The 24,379-nt window shown below is 40.6% G+C and overlaps 3 protein-coding genes across 3 annotated transcripts; 1 reads left to right on the top strand and 2 right to left on the bottom strand.

Annotated features, from left to right (window-relative positions):
* The first annotated feature begins 780 nt into the window (after window positions 1–780).
* On the top strand, window positions 781–7,791 carry lias (lipoic acid synthetase). The gene is made up of 11 exons (XM_061065265.1): window positions 781–935; window positions 1,213–1,388; window positions 2,332–2,425; window positions 2,812–2,892; window positions 2,985–3,141; window positions 3,335–3,392; window positions 3,491–3,619; window positions 4,473–4,618; window positions 4,719–4,789; window positions 4,878–4,989; window positions 6,920–7,791. Exons 1-11 carry the CDS (start codon window positions 813–815, stop codon window positions 6,979–6,981), a joined length of 1,209 nt encoding a protein of 402 aa, XP_060921248.1. The 5' UTR covers window positions 781–812; the 3' UTR covers window positions 6,982–7,791.
* A 634-nt stretch (window positions 7,792–8,425) lies between these two features.
* On the bottom strand, window positions 8,426–14,976 carry ugdh (UDP-glucose 6-dehydrogenase). The gene is made up of 12 exons (XM_061065218.1): window positions 14,747–14,976; window positions 13,114–13,275; window positions 12,623–12,724; window positions 12,280–12,480; window positions 11,787–11,984; window positions 11,247–11,394; window positions 11,040–11,134; window positions 10,801–10,931; window positions 10,395–10,534; window positions 9,398–9,489; window positions 9,182–9,292; window positions 8,426–9,051 (listed from the first exon to the last, which is right to left on the bottom strand). The coding sequence occupies exons 2-12, from the start codon at window positions 13,273–13,275 to the stop codon at window positions 8,941–8,943; spliced, it is 1,491 nt and encodes a 496-aa protein (XP_060921201.1). The 5' UTR covers window positions 14,747–14,976; the 3' UTR covers window positions 8,426–8,940.
* Window positions 14,977–16,144: 1,168 nt separating this feature from the next.
* Window positions 16,145–23,713, bottom strand: map9 (microtubule-associated protein 9). The gene is made up of 13 exons (XM_061065199.1): window positions 23,374–23,713; window positions 23,193–23,283; window positions 21,472–21,978; window positions 21,201–21,376; window positions 20,967–21,075; window positions 20,813–20,880; window positions 20,618–20,679; window positions 20,364–20,526; window positions 19,295–19,381; window positions 19,044–19,205; window positions 18,825–18,970; window positions 17,638–17,773; window positions 16,145–17,510 (listed from the first exon to the last, which is right to left on the bottom strand). The coding sequence occupies exons 1-13, from the start codon at window positions 23,443–23,445 to the stop codon at window positions 17,391–17,393; spliced, it is 1,899 nt and encodes a 632-aa protein (XP_060921182.1). The 5' UTR covers window positions 23,446–23,713; the 3' UTR covers window positions 16,145–17,390.
* Window positions 23,714–24,379: the final 666 nt, after the last annotated feature.

The following is a 24,379-nucleotide window of genomic DNA, read 5'->3' as shown; positions in this document are numbered from 1 at the left end:
CCTGGTCAAGAGGGGCAGCACAACAAAAAGTTACAGACATAAAACACAGAATAATTATAAACACAGAACAACAAAAGTCCTGAGTCACATTGAAAATTTGACACACAAAATGATATGGACAGAAATATAGATTTTTTTTAAACCTCATTTTTTAACTGTATTGTTTATAAACATTTGTGTATATTACATAAAGATAAAGTTAAACTTTATTGAATTTTTGCATTACAGCAGCTCAAGAAAACAGGAATATAATTATTAAAAATAACAAGAAGTTAAAAATCAAACATTTACATCAGTTAAATAAAGGGAGAAAAACTACAATAATAGAATAAAACAAGGTATTTACACTTCCACTTGTGGATATATTGGCATGTTTAGTATTTAGTATATTTTATTTATTTAAGCTATTCAAAGGAGTTTTTAATAATATCTGACTTGTTAAAAAATAGTTTTCTCATTAGAGCCCCCGTTTTTAGGTTTTTGTTTTACATTTTTACCTTTCCCCCTTGAACTTTTATTATTTTGTCTCAGGTGGGGCTCGGACTCGCAGGGGTTTATCTTGTTAAATACAGACTGAATTAAAAAAAAAAAAACTCTTAATACTGAAGAAATCAAATATATATATTTATACATATTAAATATATTTATACATGTTAAATATATGTATACATGTTAAATATATGTATACATATTAAATATATGTATACATATTAAACTAGTGCCGGGATGATCCGTGAACGTCTCATCTCTGGAAAATCCCACTCCGCCGACATCACTCGAATGCAACACCAGACCAAAGCAGCCGCACGTCGATGTTTGTTGCCAATGACAGTCGCCTGCTCGCTAAAGTCATGGCGTTGCTCAAACAAAGTTGCTGTGTCGCCGGTCGTTTCTCCACAAACCATCTGTGGCTGAGTACCAGAAGCAGCCCACACGTGAGTAAATAAAATAAAATAAACATCTTACACTTTACAAACACTGACGTTATGAGTAATCTGTTACCGTCGATGGTTAGCCTTCTCTCAGGCCTGGAGATGCAATCTTGCAGTGACGTAACTCAACGTGACGTTTTTGTGTGATCAGCTGTGGTGGCTTCACACTTCATAGTTTGCGTGGTACGACAAAGACTCTCAGAAAGACGGATTGTGATTGTGTTAAGAGTCTCAGTGAAGCTGTGGGTCCCTGAACTAACCATCAGTCCCTCCTCTGCAGGTTTACAGCAGCAGTCTGTCCACTGTGGCCAAATCCTCCCCAGACAGAGCTGACAGGAAGAAGGAGCTCCTGGGTGACGACGGGCCTGACCTGCAAGACTTTATTTCAGGGGATCTGTCAGAGAAAAGCAAGTGGGACGAATATAAAGGCAACCTGAAGAGAGAGAAGGGAGAGAGGTAAGACAGCATGGAAGGTAAAGTGTTATCAGAAGCAGGTCCAAAGACCAGATCTGACCCGAACCTTATCAACAGGCCTGTGTTCAGATGAATCAACAGGATGTCTCTTTGTGTTTCCTCTGAGGGAAATGAAGTGGTTGCATGCTACGGAGAAACTCTCTGACTGACATTGCTTCTGTCTGCAGTTGCTCCTCTGCTTTTTTTTCATCAAGTTTTTTCCAAATGTATATCCTTTAGAAAGCCATTTTAAAGTGAAATCCTGCTTTTAAAAACCGCAGGACACCCTACGTGTACATCAAATCACTTCTGTTGCATAAACTTTGATACACTTACAGTGTATGTGGATGTAAGAGGGAGTGCTTTTTTCTGAGAGAAGTGTTTTTATTTCCCCCCCCACTGATTGACTTTTAACAACTTAAAAATTGGTGACAAACTCCTGCACACAAATACATCGACAACGTGTCGGTATTTGTGCAATTTAGACAAGTCTCTCTCTGTCTTTTGATTAAAAATATGACTGAAGTACCGCACGTGGAGAAAATCCAGTACGGCATGATGGTCAACCTCAACAAACTTTTCAGCATCCGGCAGCCTTTGTTTTGGATTATCTTGCCCGATTGGACAGAGCTCCCGGACAGTGACGGAGTCTCTCTTTAAACGTTTGTGTTAAGAAATATTCTGCTAGTGATGCAATGCAAGCCCTGTTTTGTTTGTTGTTTGTTTTTCTGTCTGACTTTATTCTTTATACTCTATAAAAAAAAATCTGAAAATCTTAATAAAACATGGTTTAAAAAAAATATATATATAAGATCTGAAAAGTTGTTTTAAAGCTTTGATACTACAGTGTTTATTCAAATAATAAAGATTGTGTCATTGTGAAACACGTGTACCAAAAAGCAGTGAAGTCTTTTACTGAAGCGCTCTGCTGTCGTTCTCGTGACAGGCTGCGTCTTCCTCCGTGGCTGAAGACGGAGATCCCCATCGGGAAAAACTACAACAAGCTGAAGAACACACTGAGAGACCTCAACCTGCACACGGTGAGTCGCACGGACGACAAGTCACTCTTTTAAATCCGGTATCCAAATCCTTTAAATCCCTTTTTAAACGGTGTGTGTGTGTGTGTGTGTGTGTGTGTGTGTGTGTGTGTGTGTGTGTGTGTGTGTGTGTGTGTGTGTGTGTGTGTGTGTGTGTGTGTGTGTGTGTGTGTGTGTGTGTGTGTGTGTGTGTGTGTGTGTGTGTGTGTGTGTGTGTGTGTGTGTGTGTGTGTGTGTGTGTGTGTGTGTGTGTGTGTGTGTGTGTGTGTGTGTGTGTGTGTGTGTGTGTGTGTGTGTGTGTGTGTGTGTGTGTGTGTGTGTGTGTGTGTGTGTGTGTGTGTGTGTGTGTGTGTGTGTGTGTGTGTGTGTGTGTGTGCGCTCTTCATCAGGTGTGTGAGGAGGCCAGGTGTCCTAACATTGGAGAATGCTGGGGGGGAGGAGAGTACGCCACAGCAACCGCCACCATCATGGTGAGTCTCCTCCTGGCATCTGAATCCTGCATCAGTTACGCTGAATAAGCAGACGACGCTTGACTCTCACTCTCTTGTGTTCACGCACACAGCTCATGGGGGACACGTGTACCCGTGGGTGCAGGTTCTGCTCCGTGAAGACAGCCCGTCGCCCCCCACCGCTGGACCCAGACGAGCCGTACAACACAGCCAAGGCCATCGCAGCCTGGGGTCTGGACTACGTGGTCCTCACCTCGGTGGACAGAGACGGTAATGTGTTCAGTGCATCTGTTTCTAACTCTGCTCAAGTCGGACTTCACGTCAAAGCTCGCGATGAAACTCTGGAAGTCACTAAACAGTGCTGACCAGAAGATCTATATTTTTCCTCTGCATGTTTTTCAGGATATTTAAATGTCCTCTAAATCACGTCCACTTCATCCACTTTCTGTCTTCTTCTGTGCAGATATTTCAGACGGAGGAGCAGAGCACTTTGCCAAGACCGTCTCCAATCTGAAGGAAAGGTATCATCATCCATCCCGCTTAGATTTATTCAATGTTTGTGCGTCTTAACATCGCAGCAAAAAATAAATGAATCCGCACTTCTGTCCTCCTCCTTAAGGAACTCTCAGATATTGGTTGAGTGTCTGACCCCAGATTTCCGCGGCGACCTGTCTGCAGTGGAGAAGATCGCCCTGTCAGGGTTAGACGTCTACGCCCACAATGTGGAGACGGTGCGAGAGCTGCAAAGGTGCCGACTGACACTACAAATCTGATCTTTGTATTCGATCGATTTATTTGTTCTTCCGGTGTTATTAAAGACTTCTGATAAGATGACATGTTCTTAAAGTCAGAGGCAGAAAGTCTGAACGCCCTGAGTCCACGACGTGCTCTCCAGTTTGATTTGAGTGAAATCTGATCAGCACAAAAAAAGGAGGAAAATGACAGACAACAAAATGTTTTTATTTCTTTGCAATTAAGACAAAAGGAAAAATGATGAGAATGATAAACAAGAGCACTGTAGCATGTTTCATTCTGCGCTGTTATCTGGTATTAAGCCTCGAGGAACACAAATCCACTACAGCCCTCTTAAGTCTACTATCTTCAGTCCAAATTCCAAACACTCATACTTTAGGTTTTATCAACGTTTATGATAAATTTTCAGTCTTTCTTCTCCCTTTTTGGAAACGTTTCTGGCCTGTGTAAAAAAAAAAAAAAAAAGCACACGCTGGCTGTAATAATAAATATTTAACTATTTATTTAAATTAAGTTTAGTAATACACACTTTTACCAGCAGGGGGAACAAGAGAGCCATTCCCCTCCTTAAAGTTTATATACAGGGATTAACATCTCTTCATGGTGTCTGGATCCATTTTGTTTGTTAAATTGTCTCTGAGTTATGTTACAGACTGTCCTGTGAGGTGTTGTGTACATTAGTTTGATGTCTTTTTGTTAGTAGCTGCTTTAGGACTCCGGATTAAATTGATCTTTTGTGCTAATTCTGGCATATTCACATAGATGTGTTTTGCTGAAATGATTAATGTGCACTGTCCTAATTCAATAAATAGATTAGATTATTGATCATCTTCCCCCTCTGTTTCCAGGCATGTCCGTGACCCCCGAGCGAACATTGACCAGTCCCTGAGCGTCCTGAAGCACGCTAAAAAAGTCAACCCCACTGGGCTCACCAAGACGTCGATCATGCTGGGACTCGGGGAGACCGACCAGCAGATACTCGACACACTGACCGGTATGTACACGTGCTGCCACGCACAGTCACACCTCAAAGGTTTCTGACCTAAAGTCAAGACAACGTCCTGCTCACTGTGGAGTGTGTGATGATGTTTCAGAGCTGAGAGAGGCAGGCGTGGACTGTCTGACTCTGGGCCAGTACATGCAACCCACCAAACGGCACCTTAAGGTCAGTACTCCACAAACACAAAAAGCTTTAAAAGAAACACGTTTGTTTTAATGATTTAAGCGCTGTGACAATGTCTGTAATGGTTTAGGTGGAGGAATACGTCACTCCAGAGAGGTTTGCACACTGGGAGAAAGTTGGCAATGAGATGGGCTTCATTTACACAGCCAGCGGGCCACTGGTGAGATCCTCCTACAAAGCAGGTGAGTCACTGACTACAGTTGGACTTGTTCCAGTGACACGCGTGATTGTAATGTTTAATTGCTGTAGTAGTTGTAGTTCTGTGTGTCACACGGCAAAAGATGTGCCCAGCCCACATGGACGAGAGAAGAAGAACAAACGCACGACACTAACCAAATATTAACACTTGTTAAGTAGCTGCTTTAATCTTCATAAACCAAACATAAAGTGTCCTCCTGCGGTGTTGGAGGACATTAAACACAAACTGAGCGAGCTGACACTCTTTGTATGTTAACAGGTTCTGAAGTCAGTCTTCATCAGACATATAAAAAAAAACATACCTGGAACATCTTCAGACATTTCAGAGAAAATCTGACGTCTAAGAGTGTGATTATAAGTTTTTATTAAACAGAATATCATACATGGTAAAGCAGAAATCCTTTACTATCGAGTTAAAGGGCCAGTTCACAAAAATTAGAAACCTTTTTTTTCCAACTTCCTCTGATGGTATTTAGACATGCAGATAGTTTATGGTTAGGTTTCTTTCCGACACACCGGCTACCACAATATAGTGAATAGAGTTCACGCTGAGACTGTACATTCGACAATTCAGCTGCGGTACCGTCTTGTGAGAAGATGTCCCAGATACCCCGATTATCTACAGACCACACTTCACACAGACTTCTTCTTCAGTAGAGAAGAAAACTGTTCCGTTTATAGAAACAGTGACATTGATTCTGCAAGGACGTTATGTTGTGAATATTTTAAATACCGTTTGCATGTTTTTTCACTGCCACATATAAACATAGAAACATAAATACCGATGATTCCTGGAGATATGATACCACGAGACACATGTTGTCATTTTTCTGTTTTAAAAGGTATTTTTTTGTAATTTGGGAAGAGTGAATATTTAAAATTCCTGTGCAGGGATCAAGGTTTTAGTTTTCTCACAGTACTCCCCTCGAGCACATGGCGACCATGTGAAACAGTAAACAATATAAGCAGCTTAAGTTTGACCTGCAGTGGGTCTTCATCAGAGTAACGACTGACATGAACAGCTCTTAACAGACCATCGAGACGCTGGTCACACAGCTGATCTGCTAATGTATCGAAAAAATCGGTCATTTCATAGAATTCATTTAGCAGACGCTTTTATCCAAAGCGACGAACATCAGAGAGTAAGTCCAACACGAGCACGGATCTATAGGAGGAGGAAACGACTTCAAACAAACATCTTTAAATCTGATCAGACACGCAGGTAATGACAGGCGGTGCACAGAAGCAGAGCGCAACGTCGACAGCTGAGTTCTTCATCAAAACCATCCTGAACATCATCATGGTCATTATCAAACAAAACCACCAGCATCATCCGTACCATTAAGTCGTGTTGTAGTCAAGACCACACTAATCGAGACCAAGACATACCTGAGACCAGAGTGCTCAGAGGCCGAGGCGGGATCAAGACCCAGTCGAGACCAAGACCAAGGCAGGACGAGACTGAGACCATAAATATAAATTAAAAATCATCATCTTGTGTCCAGCGGGCGTCCCACTCACCGGGAAGGTTGTGGCCGTAACCGGGGGATAAAAATCAAACTACAAATGAATTGAAGCGATTCCTTCTTTTAGAAAGAGGAGTTTTCCTTCTTATCACAGTGACCGGTCTTGAATTTAAAATCTGGAGTCCGACCAGTCTGAGACCGAGACAAGGCCGAGTAAAAATGCTTTTGATTCCGAGACCGAGACAGAGACCGAGACCTATCAAAAGTGGTCTCGAGGCCGGTTTTAAGACCAATTCCGAGTACCACAACACCTTTCATTAAGTGCGTAGGTGTTCATGAAAGAGCTGAGGTTTTCTTTCTTAAAGGTGCAAGGGCACTCTGCAGATCGAATTGAGTCACATTTGTCGGATAACATTTTTTTAAACATGCCCCTCCTCTTTCTTCACAGGCGAGTTCTTCCTGAAGAATCTACTGAACAAGAGAAAAGTAGAAGCAACAACAGCAGAATGAGAAGCACCAAAGCAGCAGCTTCTAGAGGCTCTCTTCTTTTTAATGTAGCTGCCAGCAATAACTATACACACGCACAACTTCAGCTCTACGTTAGTGCATCACTGTTAGCTTGAAAATAGATTCATCACATATGACAAACAGGACTCATGAGAAGTACAGGGACCAATCGTTTGCACTGTTTCAACCATGACGGCCCCAGAGAGAGGAGTTTAAGAGACAGGAGATCAAAGAGGGCGAGCAGAAGTTTAGAGCCTGCAGATATGAAGATCACCTGGGAGCACACTCACTTTGTGACACCCTGACTGAAGGAAATACAACTTAGGGTTAACCGCCGCTGTAATTTGCCATCTCTGCACCTCAAGGAGGGGTGGGGCCCTAAATCTGTTCTACCATGAACTCCCTCCCCTCAGGGGCCCCGGGCTTCAGGTGAAGAGCCGCTGACCTGTGACATCGAGCTCTGCGGGAGCTCTTTGATGTCCGCTGCTGCAGGACTGACGATTTAATGAAGCAGAAGTTTTTTTTTTTTTTTTGGTCTGAGAGTTCTTGTCCCCACAAAAACGTGAAATTATGAATGATACTCAAATGTATGGTTGTCAGAGAGCTTAAACACGGTGTCACGGCATTTTTGAATTTGTATAACATGAGAGAAAGTGCAGTTTGATCTTAATTGGCCTTTAATCGTTTCCTGAAATTTAAGAGGTTCTGTTTCTTTAAAAGGACTTTGTCTCTCTGTGACTGATGAAAAGCCTGTTTAGCCTCAAACTGTTCATTTCTTAATGTAATAAAATATATATTTTAAACTTAAAGAAAGACATCTGTTTCTTTGCAAACTTCACATATCTCACAAAGTACACTGTACAATGTTGACAGAACACTGAAGTGTCCCTAGTCCGTCTACAAACCCCCCAATCATGAGAAAAGTCCATCCTCTCCGTCTTTTGCCTGCTCCACTTTCCAGAAAATGTGCTCAAACAGGCCGTTTGGAGATTTTCCCCTCATGACATCACAAAGGGCAGTAGCCCCTCCCCCAGGTGGGTGACCCTCCCACAGCTAGGTGTTTGTTCTGCCTTCTGAGTCTGCCTTCTCACCGTAAACAACAGGACATGGAGCGAGAAAGCCTGAGACACCCGAGCCCTTCCAGAGAGGGGGCGTGGTCAGACACAGCTCATTTACATATTTAAAGGTACAGACACAGAAACAGCCTGTTCTGAGCAGGGCTGAAATAGAGGGGTTTATAGACATGATCAAATACAGGATCAGAGTGGATTTAGAACAAGAAACTTCACAGACATGTTTTGGGGATCTCTGAGACTTATTTAAAATTATTGAGAAGGAGTGTAATATGTGACCTTAGGACAAAAAATAAACATGCTATCTTTTCATAAAAGAATGAATCTGCCAGTTTAATTTGTCACTTTTGGGTTTGATGAATAAGAAACAGGCACACATTAAAATACATCTTTTATTGCATTGGCATTTTAAGTAAACGGCCATTAATACAGATGACATACTGATTAACATACAGTAATATGATTTATAAAAATATTTTAAAAATAGTATAAAATTTAGTAATAATACTTGATTATACAGGACGTACTGATGGAGAGTAGACTCACATTAATAATGGACTAAAACACAGCGTTTATGTAAACCTGCACTTGAAATGCTACAGACATCAAATGTATAAAATGATTTGTTCCTATTTGTTGAAAAGTTCATTCAAAGATTCACAGTCACGCTTATTTTGATCTGACGGCTCACATAGCCCTCTCCCCCCCCCCCGACCCCCTGCAGGGAGCGTCTGGTCAACCTGTCTCCACAATAAGGCGAGAACCGAACAGCAGAGCGGTCAGGCCTGAATGAAATAGTTCACCAGCGATAAAAAACAAACCAAAAAAAAAAAAAAAAAGGTGGGGGAGAGGAACGTGTAGCTTGTCATGTGAGTTGGACAGAAGATGTTTAGACTTTGGCTTTCTTGGGGGGAGGTTCGATGACAGCGTTGCGAGGACCGACGCCAGCCGGAGTGTAGGGGATTCTTGTTATCGTCACTTTCTTACCGATGGTCTCGATCTGCGGAGAGAGAGCAGGCGGCAATGTGATACACGACCTCCTCAAAATGGCGTTTTCCAAATGCACAATGGTCATTTTGAATGTACACAAAGTGGGTAGAATATGTGTGGCGTGTTCGCTTTGTGCTCACCTGGAAGCCGATGTTCTGCAGGTCGGCGTGGAGGTGGTCCAGCACCCTGCGACCATCGAATAGGAAGGCCGGCTTCAGCATCTTCTTGTAAATCTTCTCATAGTCCAGCTCCTGTAGTGGATTTAAGGGTTGTGGGATGACTTTAAGTTTGCTTTCTTAAGATATAGAAATGTAAAGTATGTCTGAAATAAAATTTAAGAAAAGCAGAATTGTGACCTTAAACATGTCCCACTCGGTGCAGATGACCAAAGCATGCGCTCCCTGGCAGGCCTCATAAGGGTCAGTGGTCACAGTAACCAGCTCAGACACTATAAATAAAAATAAAAAAAGACAAACGTCAACACAGAGTCATAATGACTCATCACATCTAGTGATCACCACAACATTAGAAACAAACATTCAGCAGATTGTCTGATGAGACATTTAAAAAAGCAAGAATTTAATGTAGGACACTGAGAAATACTGGGTTTGTATTGGTTACAGCTTTTTGGACATTCCCCTCAAAATGTGGCAGCAATGACTAAAAACTACAGACTATACATTTGAAATAAAAGAAGCTAACTGTTGGCTTCGTCACTGAATAGTTAAAGTTCAGTGACTTGACGTAGCTGACTTGATGCGTAGCAGACGGCTCGCAGTGATCACTGATCTGACGCAAATCTAACAAATTCAAACTGGATCACTCTGTGAAAGCTCAAACATTTTACAGTTGTTATTAAAAAGGGAAACCAGCTTTAGAATTAGAGACCAAGTTGTACCAGGCTGTAAATGTGTTTTTAGGCATTTTAGTACCTGACTCACCTTTGGAGCCAGCCCTGGTGGCCATTTGAGGAACTGCAGTTTATTTTGTATTAGCTTCACGATTCAGCCCCCTAAAGGTTGAAGCTTAATCACAACCGAAGAAACTAATTGTTTAATGTGACTAACTTCAATCCAATGCTGCACACAACTTATTTTAATTAGTAATACACCTGAAGGTTATTATTTTATTTTTGTTTGTTTTCTCAGATACCAGAAAACGAGCTGTAACGACAAAAGCTGCTGCGCTATCTGTGCGAGCTCAAACAATCAGCAGCGAGTAAAGTCAGCACTTTGACATCTTTCCTAAAAAACGACTTACTGGTCTCTTTGTGCATGGTACTGAAAAAATAATCAAATATGTGCCTTAATAAATAAATCACTTTAAAATAAAATGCATTTGACACACACACACCTCTTTCTGGGTTGTCCTCTGAGATGTTGGGCTGGGAGAGGTCGTGAATGATTTGTTCTTTAAGCACTTTGGGGTCGTAGATAAACAGCTTGGCGCCTTCATCCATCAGATACTTGGAGATGTAGATACTGGACGACTCCCTGGAGTTGCGACACAAACACACAGTTCAAAGTCAACTTTGATCGGAGCCCATAGTTCAGCCGAGACGGGTTGGCAGGTGTGGAGGGAAAGTGTGATCAACAATGACACGGCGGTTTTATATGTGTGGAGCTATAAAAGGGTTGTTCATACACACACAATACCCCGGTTATTGATTAACACAAAAAGAAAATACTGGGAGGAGAAGAAGGTCTACAAAGGTGTGAGAGGAGAATGTAGAAAGAGAAAGACGTGGAGTGGGACGCACCTTGTGTCACCCGTGTCTTTTTTGAAGGAGAAGCCCAGCAGAGCGATCTTTTTACCAGTGACCGTGTTGAAGAGGCAGTCAATAATCCTGCAGGCGAACCGCCGCCGCTGGTACTCATTCATGTCTATCACCTGACAGAATCACAAACACAGGTTGAGAGGAATGTGAACACGGTGAGCGAATACTTTCAGAGAGAGAGCCACGCTGTGTGTGTGTGTGTGTGTGTGTGTGTGTCTCACCTGCTGCCAGTAAGAGGCTACCTCAGGCAGGTTGAGGGCCTCGCACAGGTACACCAAGTTCAGCACGTCCTTCTGGAAACAGCTTCCACCAAAACCTGACAAGTGGAGAAGGACATTAAAAAAAAAAGGGACAGAAGGCCGCACTAAACACTCTGATGGACTGTATCAAAATCAACACACAAGCTCACGTCAGTCACGGTTTCTTACCCACGCTGGCCTTGAGAAACTTGCTGCCTATTCTCTGGTCCATGCCGATGGCCTTAGCGACCTCCTCCACGTCGGCGCCGGTGGCCTCGCACAGAGCGCTGATGCTGTTGATGCTGCTGATGCGCTGGGCCAGAAATGCATTGGCTGCCTACAGAAGCAAATGCCATGTTTATATTATAACATAACACACACACACACACGCAGAGGTGTGGAAACTATTAGTGATCCATAAGTCAAAAGCAATTTATTCAACAGCTATTATGAACATTTCAGTGTGAGCCATGGATTTTAATATTGTTTAAATGGACTTTAAAAGTGTATCAATAACAAAATAGATGCAGGAGTCTTCAGTTCATTTACCCCTCGAGCTGTTTTCTGAACTATTGATCGCATTAAACAAGCTAAATGAATATAGGATTGTTTGAATTTGTCAGGTATTTTGTAGGCAAAGAAAAGATGATTTTGGGCAGTAATCATTAAAATTAACAGAAACCTAAAAATATTCTAACACAGAGTTGTTGCAGCAGCCGTCACACTCACCAGTTTGGACAGCTCCGAGGACCACGTGTTGGTGGTGATGATCCGTGCCTTTGGGACCCAGTGCTCATAGACGGCACACAGCGCCCTGATCGCCCTCTGACCCTCTGCCGTTTCGTCTCCGCCGATCAGGACGCGGTCCGGCTCCTTCAGGTCGCGCACCGCTGTTCCTTCCGCGAGGAACTCCGGGTTGGAGAGCACCTGAAGCAGTCGTGCAATTAATTAAACTCATGAAACAACAAATTCAAGTTTGTTTCTCATACTGGAAAAAAAACAAACAAAAAGAAAACAAGGCTCAGTAATGTCACCCATTAGTTTCTGAAGGGACCCAGGTTGTAATTATTTTTTATTTCTGCTGTAAAAACGGGTATTTTAACATGGCTGTTAGTGGGACTTTAGGAGCCAGCCTCAAGTGGACACTCAAGGAACTGCAGACAATGCCACAATGCGTTGATTTTATAAATACCAGAGGTTGTCGATTGACCAAAAAACACACCTGTAGGTTGAGGCTGGGTTTAGTGTTGGCATCAAATATCCGTCTGATACTCTCTGCAGCTCGGACGGGGACTGTGCTCTTCTCTGTCACGATCTTGTAGCCGTCAGACACCTCCACGATCCGCCGAGCGCACGCCTCGATGAACTTAAGATCGGCTGCACGACCCTTCCCCATCCCGTAGGTCTTTGTGGGTGTGTTTACCTGGGGAGGAATAACAGCCATAGCATTGCTTTAATGTAGCTGCCATGTATGTCCGATGTATTTTGTTAAGCAGGTCAAACAGCAGAAACTGTGTGTCAGTGTGTTTGTGCATCGGGGGGACGCGGGGGGGAGGGGGACTCACAGAGATAAAGACGAGGTCTGCATCCCTGATGGCTGAGTCTATGTCTGTGGAGAAAAACAAATTCCTCCCTCGGCATGATTCAACCACCTCTTTCAGTCCCGGCTGCAGCGAGAGGAAGTGGGGAAAATGAGACAGTGAGGGTGTGTCGGTGAAATGCGTAAAAACAAAACACAACTCCAACAGTTACAAAATGTAATACGAGTTCTCCATGACTGGTCATCTACGCTCGTCACGATGATGTAATACCCTGTGGTTGCTGTTGCGACACCGCGCAGCCTGGAACTCATTTATGTTTCATTCAGCCCATGACGGAGGAGAAACAAAGGCTAACACTGTTGCCTGGATACGTGATATCTAACTGATATTTAAAAAAAGGTTGTTAATGAACCGGACCACTCCTTCACGGTTTCTGACCCTCTGATAAGAATGTTATGGAAAACACACATCAGTGAAAACGGTTTCTTTAACAACGCAGCGTAACGAGATGATACCTCGTATATGGGCAGGGTGTCGGAGTTCCAGGCTTTGATGCGCGACTCGTTGACATCCACAACGGTCACGGTGATCTCTGGACACATGTGGGCGATCACACTACATGTTGGGCCTCCGACATACCCAGCTCCGATGCAGCAGATCCTCTTTATCTGAAACATCTGCAAACATACAAAGAAGGAACTCAGATGACTTAAGAAATATACTTTAGATTTAGATTTATTATTGTGGTTTTTATGCCTTTATTGTAGAGATGGGACAGCGGAAATTAGGGACAGAGAGAGCGAGAGAGAGAGAGAGAGAGGGGAATGACATGCGGGAAAGAAGCCACAGGTTGCATTTGGAAACGGGCCGCCCTCTTCGAGGACTACAGCCTCTGTACATGGAGCGCACGCCCTAACCACACGGCCACCTTCACCCGAGTAATGTACTTTCTGCAACACCATCTTAAAAAGAGGTTTTACATTCTTGTTTTCAGGAAACATACTTTTTATTTTCAACGTAAATCTTACTACATCATGGCATTTCTTCAACTTCTTTCTGTTCAATATATCAATTAACTTAAACACACATCCCTCTTTAATAAATGATTTTTACACGACATCAGGGTGCCTCAGACTTTCAGTTTACACTCTCCACACTTTGCTTGTCATCAGGACAGTCAAACTTTCTTTTATTAGATATTTAACTTATACACAAATATGATAAATCAGCAACATGTTACTCTAAGCAAACGTATCAGCCTGACTGATTTATCTATCTACAACCATCCTGAATAAAAGGGCCCTTCCCTGTAGAATAACTTTTCTTTCATCCATTACATTTTTTAATTAAAAGTTTCTCACTTTTACTTCCATGGACTGAATCTCGCTCTATCATAAAAGCCAGTTTGTTCATTTTAAATAAACCCTTTGTGTTTCATTTAGGACATTCCTGCTCCAACCTTATATATATATATATATATATATGTATATAAATAAATCACAGATTCACTTGCTAAGACTTTGAAGCTTTACGAACTGGTCTGTTAATAATTCACCCCCATGACAAACACATAATTGGAACCTTTTTTGATAATCAAATCATGGTTTGATTTATTTCTGAGCCAACCATGTTAAATATTTAGTAACCCCCCCCCCCCCTCTTAACTGTGAGGATTTTTAACTTTACTGTTACTTCTGTAAGATTGAACTCAACTCTTTTAAGTCATCATTTATTTTTACCACTGGGACAATATCTGATAACACTAAAACAGTGCATTAACATTAGATATGTTACTGTGCCTAAAACCTACACAGGCTGATCTACAGTGGAGTAGACTTTAATTAAATCCCCCCCCCCTGCTGTCTTCACATGTAATGGTTTCCACCGTTATAACCTGGGAGAGAAAATAAAGAAACCTTTCATAGCGACCAGCCACGTCCAACCTGCATGAAAAACAAAAAGGACCTTTTATCCCAGATATCTTTCCTTCCAGCTAGTTGATGTTAGCTGTGCTACAGAGGGTAACATTACACATCCACAGCATCGTAACTGAGATAGTTTGTGTTTTCTCTCACACAGACGAGACACTCAAATGAATGGACGTCTGTGTGCCTCTAAGCTAGCAGCCGATAGCTAACGTTGCCTTACCTTTGCCAACTCGACAGTGGACTGTGTGGATTATTTCAGCTCCTCTTTTAAAAAAAAAAAAAAAAAATGCGTCTTGTAGAAACAGCAGCTGTCGCTTCCGGAGTCGCTGCTAAGCTGTAAAAAAAATATGTGAAAAGTATTTAACTCGAGTAAACCAGAAAAATCACAGCATCAGAGCTCCTCCGATAACTTTATCAGCACTACCTCTGAACTGAGGCAGTTTTGCCAAGGTACACCAAGTCATTTATGACACCCCCCCCCTCCTCCCAGCAGCAGCAGCTCAAGAGACACTTCCGGCGCTGAACTTTCAGAGTAAAAGCACATGATCATCGCTGTTCTGCTGCTGCCCTTTTAAATGTGTTACTTTTAATTATGGAATTAAATTATCGTGGATGATGCATTCATGTTATAACATGTTATTAGGTAAAGTGAATTTTCAGCTTTTAGACATTTTTAAACATTATTATACTAAAAGGCAGGGTTGGTAATTTTCTCTAGATACACTATTAAAGATGTTCAGAATCAGAAATACTTTATTAATGATTTAATTAATGAGTTGATTTAAATTGTCTTTAGGTCCTGACAGAAATTAATAATTCCTGTGCTCTGAAAAGGGAAAGAAGATAATTAATCATTTGTAGCAGTTGTAAGCCTGTAAAAACTTTGACCAATGTCTGCCACGAGGTACCAACTTGATGAACCAATCATGAACCTCCCTGCTCGTTCTCTACCCCTGAGCTGAGGTCCACTTCTGGAGCGACAGCGCTGGTGCATGTAAGTGAGAAAGACTAAGCAGAATCTGTTGTGGTAATTTCATGTACAGACTTTAGCACTGAGTGGACAAACAAAACTTGATGAATAGACAAACAGATGTGTTCATCTTTATGTGTAAAGAGCAGCAACCATCTTTGTCTCATGTCATGTGCAAACTTTTAAATTATTATTTTTTTTTATTTCATTTGGAAGACATCTTGTGACCCCCCTCTTGGTGGCTGGCGAGCCCCCTGGGGGTCCCAACCCCCACTTTAGGAACCACTAAGATCCATGTGATAAGGAGATAAGAGGTAACAGAGTAAAACATTTAGTAAAACAATCTAAATGTTGTTGGAAAATCAATTTTTATGTTTTTGCTTAAAGGGTAATTTGCAAAAATGTAGGCAATTAAAAAAATACGTTTGTATTCTCATAAATCTCTAAACAGCTTAACTATTTAAAAAACAACCTTATGATGTCATCTCTGAATGCAGTGCCGTGTTAAGGCTTAGGTTTACCAACCACACATTCTTAACAAACACTTGACACACCTGGATAAAGTATCCACTTCACAGAAAATGATCTTGAAGAAAGAAGTCATACACTCATAGCTTTAGAAACACATCTTCAGGAGAAACAAGCAGCTTCAGAATCTGAGTCCCTTTTGGGAAAGTTTTTTATTGGACTTCAGAGTAAGAGCACAGACCTAATAATGGGCTATAAACACAGACATTAACAGCAGTCTCTAATTAAGACAATTAGTTTACGCTGTCTACGCTGTAAATCCAAATTGCTTCCCTCTGTAGAAACTTGTTTCAAGCGTTCCTCTCATGCAGGCGAGGAGGAATCAGCCCATTATGTCATCGCAGCACTGAAGACTTTCTTAAAGACTACAGTTTGAATGAATTGACCAGCGTTGATAAATTAATCTGAGCACACAAATACTGTAAAAAACGTTTTACCGCAAGTTAATTAACCCATCTGTTACATAATTACACTTCATTTTCATGAGTTTCTCCGCATGTTTGCACTACCCACCTCTGCACTATTGTCTCATTTAGCCTTGTAAATATTAGTTTTTGCTTATTTTGTGTTTATTGTTAATATGTAATGTTGTACTTTTTTTTTTTTACATAGAGAGCACAGTTCACTGAAGTCAAATTCCTCATGTGTGTATGCATACCTGGCCAATAAAGCTGATTCTGAAGTTATTTTATGTCCCTGTCATTCCTGCCACAGAGGAAGGTGTCAGGTGAAAAGTAACACCACGCTGCAAACCGCCTTCATTAAATATTTCCCCGTCAAAGATTTTTTTAGTTGCATTAAATTTCAGATCAAGGATGAGATTTGGAGTCGGACAACTTTACTTTAACACAATCAGCCCAAGATCAGCTTAGTGATGTACTGTCCTGCTTTGTCCACAGGGGGGCGCCAAAATCAGCACAAGCCAAAAGTTCTTAACAGGAGCTTTAAACAATACATTAAAGCAGTTAAGTCAAACAATAAGTGTTTGCAAAGTTTCACAAAGTTTGTTGCTCAGAAACTTATTTTAATCTAAAGACAAAATAACCTTAACTCTGAAATCAAACCCTAAACCTGAGTCGAATAATCTGCATTTTACATGTTAAAAATAAAACAATTTTATAGTTGCAACTTGCAACTAATCACTCGTTTTCCTTTTATATTTTTCAATCCTTCTGAATACAAACATTTCCCCAAATAACATATAAAAGTACAAACTCCTCCGCCTTCATCTTCTGACTTAAACAAAGAATATAAAATATAAAAGCTAATATCAACTATGTTTAAAACCAACTATGCACACAGCAATTCAGTAAATGTAACATACGACCCACAGTTTCTGTATCGGTGGTATGTTACATTTCCGATGTTATTTTCTGAACGGTATGGTTTTATTAGGAGGGCTCCACGGTGGAGGGGGACTGTCCCTGAGTATCGCCTGAATCCGTCTCTCTTCTTTTCGTCTCTTCTGTTCCAGCTCTTTTCTTATCTGTTCCAAAAAGACAACAAAAAGAAACGAACCCTCTGAAAACTGACTCTTATGGAAGAAATAAAATACAAATGCTGGTAAAAACAAACAAACACAACTTTCAGGTGTCATGAGCGTTTCTACTTACCAGCCAGTTTTCATACATCTCTAACGCCATCTTATCTCTCTCCTCTTTCATGTAGCGCTCCTCCTCTGCTTTAGTTAGGACTTCTTTACGCTCCGTTGAAACTTTCTCATGGAGAACGTCCTTCTTCTTTTCATGCCTTAAACATTTTCAGAAAAATAAATGAAAACATTTTAAATGGGAGTGAGTACACTGCACACTTTGATGCCTGTGTGCTGAGATACAGGGAACAAGATATGGATAAACATTTAGTTCTTGCTGCCATCTAGTGGCTGATTCATTGTCTGAAGGAACAGCCTGTTCATAATAGTTGAACCTAACTGTTGACCACTGCATGCAGCCATTTCAAATAGTCCACTATGTTAAGATGGCTTGAAGTTTTTCTTTTAAGAAAACGTTTTGATTAGTCAAGTAGAGCAAGCCTTTTTCACACATGCACTCCTGAAAATGCCTGGACAGACTGACTTGAAATCTTCCTGAGTCACCTGTTCACACAGAAAAGCTCAGTGGCAGAGTCTGTTAACTCTCAATCGGAAGGGTCGAAGCGCTTTGAGAAGTCAGAAGACTAGAAAAGCACTATAAAGATCCAAGTGCAGGGGGGAGATGGGGGACATGGCGTTAAAGGGACAATGCTGAAATGACTGATGAAGAAACATCATCCAGTGCTTTCATGGTACTCTTTGCCTAAACATCAATATCACATCATTAATTAAAAGTATGAGCAGCTTCTCTGCATACACAAAGATCGTACGGGTCACCCCCGGAGTTATACAAACGCCACCCCCCCCCCCCCCCCCCCCTGCCTGCTTGGTGTAAATTTCCTTGAATATATCCTGCTTCGTTCACACATTGGCTCACCCTGACATCACTGGAAATTTTAAAAGGGTACTGGCAGAAAATATTTCAGGTAAAGTCGGGGTGAAAATTTCTGCTGTTTGCGTTCACACATGCAGCTCACCCTGAACATGTTCAGGAGTGTTATGTGTGAAAGAACCATAACAGTACAGCAACGGTTTTGACTCGTTCTTTCATAAATTAGACAATATTTGCTTCATACTGTCCAGGCAGCTTTGGCATAACACATAAACTTTCTATCACTAGATGACAGTGTACAAACAACGGTCATGTTAAATCACTTTAAAATAAATGCAATGCAAAACAGAAGATTAGAAACTGAAAGATTTCCTCACCAGTTTGTAAAAGCAGATTTGCTATCTTTCTGTCGCTCTTCCTCCTTTTCTTGTTTCTTGAACTTTTGTTTATCTTCAGCTTCTCTTTCTTTTCGGTACTTTTCTTTCAGAAGACGATCGTGCTCTTGTTTCCATTTTTCAAACACCTGTAGCATTAATCACTGATCAGCATCACATCTTTCCACACAGTGTTTTTATTTTACAGAATAACAATCATACCTGTTTGGCTGATTGTTTTTTCTCCTCTTTCTCTTCAATCGCTCGTTGCTCTTTTCTCATCTTGTCCTGCTCTTCTTTGGCTTTTGTTTTGAGACTCTCTGCTTTCTTTTCTTTCCAAGCCTCATATGATGCAACAGCATCTCCCTTTTTAGCTTCTTCATCCTGTTTGTGTTTTTAACAATGGAAAGCTTAATGGTAAAATAAACCAGTGTGTTGTTTTGTATTTAAGATTCACTAAAGCGATGACTCACCCTTTTCTTTTTGTCTTTCAGGGTTTCCTCTGTCTTCTTCAGTTTCATGTTCTCTTTTGACTTTTCCTTTTTCTTTCTAAGCCATTCCTGTGAACACAACATGTTGACTGAAGCGATGTAGTTTAAAGATGTCACAATACTAGGAGTTTAATCTTACATAAGATACGAGTAAAAATCAAACCATACCTATCTGTCTTGATACCACAGCGACAAAGAAAAAGTCCTAGGCACCCAGTATTAAGTAATTTTTAGTTTTTAATAACCACAAATAGGAGGAAAACTCCCCAAACACTGCCCAAAGAAATTGTGTCATTTTAAAACACGTTTCAAGACGTATCCAAACGAAAACGTCGACAACTTTAATGGCTTTTTTTTGTTCTTTTATCGGAGAGACAGGAAAGTGGAAAGAGTTGCAAATTGGAGAAAGTAGGGAATGAAATGCGGGAAAGTAGAAACAGGTGGGATTTAAACAAGAGACGCCCACTTAGAAGACTACAGCCTCTGCACTTGGGGCTCACAAACAAACCACTCGGCCACCGGCGCCCCCTTAATGTAGATTTCTTAAGGTTTATTTTTGGGCTTTGGGCTTTTTGACGCCTGCCCAGAGGACCACAGCCTCCATACATGGGGCGCACACACCAACCACCGGCGCTCCCGATTAATGTAGATTTTTAAAGGTGAGTTTCCAGGTTACACATAAAGTTTAGATCCTACATGACAGACTCTATCAGTAGCTCAGCGCTGTAGGGACTTGGGTTGGGAAGGGTTACCAGTTCAAGTCCCAGAACAGGCCAGGAATGGTTCCTTGGGAATGGTTCCTGGAGGGGATCCAGTCTACTTCCCAAGTACTGCAGGGATTCCCTTGTGAAAAGAACCCCAAAGTGCTCAGGGCGATAGTCTCTGTAGAGTCCTCTCACTCTGACATCTTTCCATAAATACATGTCTATAGGTTATTTATGCTTTTGGGACTATGTGTGTGTGAAGCGTGTCTCACAATAACAGAGTGAAAAGTTGCATTTCCCTCTGGTTTCATTAGGTATATGTACATAAAAAATATAAAAGCACTGACCTGGTAAATGACAGCTCTGAGTGAATCTCCTGCCTGAGGCTGAGACTCTTGGAGTGAAACTTTGCGATCCAGTACTTTGAGACTTCCTAAATACTTTGACTCCACGTTCCTGGAGCAAACACTCTGAGATCTGGGGGTGGTCTTGGATTGAGAACCGGATGTCCTGATCAAAATGAAACAACAGTCGGTTAACTTACTATCCTGTTGTACTTTTGGAGCTGCAGGGTTTATATTGTTGCACATGGGGTACGTACCTGCTATCAAAAGATTCTCCCTGATCATGAGAGAGCTGATTTGTGTGATCACATGACTCCTCCTAAAACAAAACAATAAACACAACTGAGATTGAGAAGAAGAAAAAAAAATGAGGCAAAGCGTCTTTAACACAAACTAAAAAGAGATAACACAAGAAGGCATCACATTCACACAGCTGAAAACGAAAGACTTACATTAAACTCTTCAAATGATGTGGAGTACTTCCTCTCCTCCTCTTTGCTGTCATCAGAGAAAAAGCTTTCTAAAAATACACAAAATAAAAAAAAGTTATAAATGTTATAAAACAAAAAACATGTCGGCTATGTTGATGAACGTGTCGGGTATTACTTCTGGATCCAGAATCGACCGTGGACTTGGTCATGAGCTGTGACAGGTCACTCTTACTTGACGAGGATTTACTGAGACTACGTGAAGCTGCGTGATCTTCTCCTGTCCACTACACCAAAAAACAACAACAAACAACAACAACAAACATTTGATCCAGTTATAAAATGTGTCTCTTGTTATTAGCAGCTTCAAAAACGTGAAGATGAGTGCCATGTGTGTACTTCAGGTCCTTACAGTTGTGTTGCTGTCTGTGCCAGTGGTGGAGAGGGGGATTGATGCGGAGGAAGTCTGAGGCCTGCTGAGGTCCTGAGATTCAGCATCTTCAACTTTCTTCTGTGCAGCTTGAAGGATCAGTCCCAGAGTCCTTTGCCTTGGTTTTGGCCTGGGTGGCTCCCTCTCAGCAACACTGTCTACATAAGGACAGTTTGGGAACATCAATTTAAAATCTGGATGAATATTTATGAAGGTAACATGTTATGTGGCCTCTGATGAATGAAACACAGACCTGCTGATGACACATGTTTGAGGTTTGATGCTGGTAGCTGTGGAGTCTGTGGAGCGCTGCTCTTCCCCTCTGGAGTCTCTGCCACACTGTTGTCAGATGGTAAAGGCAAAGGCATGTCCAGCAGAGAATCTCCTGAGGTCTGCCATGACAGAGACTTACTCGAGTTCTGTCTTGTGATTTGATGATCGGCGGACTCCACGTCGCTGCTTTTATATCTGTCATTATCTTCACTGACGTTTGCAGAGTGTTGTGAGGAAAACGAGTTATTGTAGTCATTGTTGTGACTGACAGAGTAATCGAGCGGCTCCTTTTCATGTGACTCTGACGCCGTTGTGTCCCCCGAGGGAGAGCTAATTCTTTGGGTTTTCAGAAACGAAACTCTCTTTGTCCGGCTGGGTTTGCTTTCATCGTCAGAGATCTCAAAGTCGTTGATTTTAGACTTGCTCTTCTCAGCCTTGAAAGCACCGGCGCGCTTTTTTCTGGATTTGAGGAGTTCATTCAAAAAATCTGTGAAATACAGAATATTAAAGATCAACCTGTGAACAAATACTCACACCAACCCACACTTCAAGTTACTGGAAAAAAAGTTGTTATTTATAAAAGCATTCATCTCAAAAACAGAATGACAAACTAATAACAGTATCATTAATCAACAGTCTGGAAACACCAGAGACAGAATTAAAAATAGTTTATAACTCTAACTTGGTTTGTACCCACAAATGTGCCTGGATGTAAAACTTACTTATTTATTTGACATAAAACTTAGTTAAATAACAGATTAAAAAGAAATTTAAGACAGAATCATCCGTTTGTTTTATTTTATTTATGTTTAAGTTAAGTTTATTTGTCAGGGCATCTGAGCATATGTATTTATGTATCTATGTATGTACAACGGCAGCCCATGACATCAATAACAGTCCGTCCTTGACACAAAACTTCACCCCCATAAAACACTACCCACATGACCTGCTTCAATCAATTTCAATCAATCAACTTTTATTTGTATAGCGTCAACTCATAACAAGTGTTATCTCGAGACACTTTACAAAAAGCAGGTAAAATACCTTACTCTTTGTTATGTTACAAAAAGCAGGTAAAAGACCTTACTCATTGTTATGTTACAAAGAGCAGGTGAAAGACCTTACTTGTTGCTATATTACAAAGATCCGGCCTATCCATCATGAGCACTTTAGCAAAGCAGCAAAAGTTACAGTGGTAAGAAAAAACTGCCTTATTAAAAGGCAGAAATCTTCGGTCGGATCCCCGGAGCCTCCTCCTTCATTATTATTATCATTACTAACATTGTATTATTATTATTATTATTATCATTTAGCATCAATATATATATATATATACATATATACTGTACATTCTATATATTTTATTATATTATTATATTAGTCTATATTATATAACATTTTATTATATTACACTATATTCTTCATATTGCACTATATTATATTATATTATATAACTGCACTCTGCATTACTGTGGTACAACACTGCCTCTCTTCTCTGCTGTTTACATTACTTATCATACTAAGTCACTTTAATCATCACTTGTCACTTTATCTTGTCATTCTCTGCACATACTGTCTGAACTCCCTGCAGAGTTAACTTCATCATTCATTTTGTACTGTATATCTTATCTATTCTGTTTAATGTGCCTATCCTATCCTATCAAGAACTGTCTTCTCTACATATTTTTGATGCCATCTTACCGTCTTCATCCTCATCGAAGTCATCAGAGTATGAATACTGGTCTGTTTTAGTCTTGCTCGCTCTGGCAGAAACAGCAGCCTGAAGTTCATCCTACAAAACGACATAAATTCAACATTTAATATACAATAAAAGTTATATTTCGGTTTAACTAAAACCTCCATCTCTTAGTCAATATTTCACCTGAAACGTTGTCCTTCTTGAAGTTTTCGGGCTTTTCGTGTAAGCCAGTGTGGTGAAGTCCTGACTCGTCATTTTGAAAACTGTAAACAGTTCCTCTCATTGATATTAGCATGCTAGCTAATGCTAACCATGTTAACTGTGAACGGTAGCCAGCTGGTGAGCTTCATAGCTACCTTTACGTCTTAATTAGTATAATACTAAGTTCACATTTCGCATGATTCATTTAGGGTTCCACAAATATTATAAAGACTCTCGTAAATGTTCAAATCTAAAAGGCATGCGGGCATAGCAATTAGCGAACAGACTTGTTGACGGTAACCCTGGGAGACGTGGTGGAGACTTCCCGTTCTGTACTGCGCATGCTCAAAGGATTACACGAAATAAACATGGTTCTGCACTGAATCGATTTAATTAGCATTTAACATGAAATCGTTTCCACTTATTCCACATGTAATGATACAAATTGTGTGCTCATGTCAACCTATTTATTTTATTATCAAAATCTAAAATCATATTCACAAGGCCAACGTCCTTAAGCTTTTTTAAATATATTTTTTTAAATGCTATTTAATCTCTATCAATAATTCCAATGTATTAACTCAGTCTGTCAATGAAATCATAATTATTATAATTTAATTTTTTTGAGTATTTTCCTTGTATTTATGTCCTTTTGTAAGCTGGTAAGTCTGACTCTTTGCACATTTTGGTATTTCAATACATTTCTTAAAAGATAATGTTTTCTGTAGACTCGTATCAGTGGTATTATCACAAAAAAACAAGGGTAATGAATCAAACTAGTACTTAATTAGCTCTGACTATACCGTCTATAGTTGTCAAGTAAATTGAGTTAAGTAAAAAATATTTTCCTCATAAAGAGTTGACTTATTCTTTAACATACATTACATTGGAAAACTGTTCTTGAGGTAGTCTTTGTTATATTCCACTTATTTTTTCTGTCTTTATTTCAGCTGCATTTCTGACATGAAATCTGTGAAACACCAACCTT

Source organism: Labrus mixtus, chromosome 2 (genome assembly GCF_963584025.1).
Source record: "Labrus mixtus chromosome 2, fLabMix1.1, whole genome shotgun sequence".
Taxonomy (NCBI): domain Eukaryota; kingdom Metazoa; phylum Chordata; class Actinopteri; order Labriformes; family Labridae; genus Labrus; species Labrus mixtus.
Note: the sequence above shows the minus strand (reverse complement) of the source record. Positions and strands in the feature narration are given on the sequence as shown.

Bases quoted from the DNA above. Each gene is read 5' to 3' on its own strand.
- lias (XM_061065265.1), top strand. From the start codon at position 813: ATGTTTGTTGCCAATGACAGTCGCCTGCTCGCTAAAGTCATGGCGTTG. The intron at 4,619-4,718 runs GTATGTACACGT...ATGATGTTTCAG, and splicing joins GATACTCGACACACTGACCG to AGCTGAGAGAGGCAGGCGTG. The intron at 4,990-6,919 runs GTGAGTCACTGA...CTTTCTTCACAG, and splicing joins GAGATCCTCCTACAAAGCAG to GCGAGTTCTTCCTGAAGAAT.
- ugdh (XM_061065218.1), bottom strand. From the start codon at position 13,275: ATGTTTCAGATAAAGAGGATCTGCTGCATCGGAGCTGGGTATGTCGGA. The intron at 12,481-12,622 runs GTGAGTCCCCCT...ATTCCTCCCCAG, and splicing joins CAGACCTCGTCTTTATCTCT to GTAAACACACCCACAAAGAC. The intron at 9,293-9,397 runs GTCACAATTCTG...AATCCACTACAG, and splicing joins CCGAGTGGGACATGTTTAAG to GAGCTGGACTATGAGAAGAT.
- map9 (XM_061065199.1), bottom strand. From the start codon at position 23,445: ATGACGAGTCAGGACTTCACCACACTGGCTTACACGAAAAGCCCGAAA. The intron at 21,377-21,471 runs GTCTGTGTTTCA...GTCCTTATGTAG, and splicing joins CAAACATGTGTCATCAGCAG to ACAGTGTTGCTGAGAGGGAG. The intron at 20,527-20,617 runs GTACGTACCCCA...CATTTTGATCAG, and splicing joins GGAGAATCTTTTGATAGCAG to GACATCCGGTTCTCAATCCA.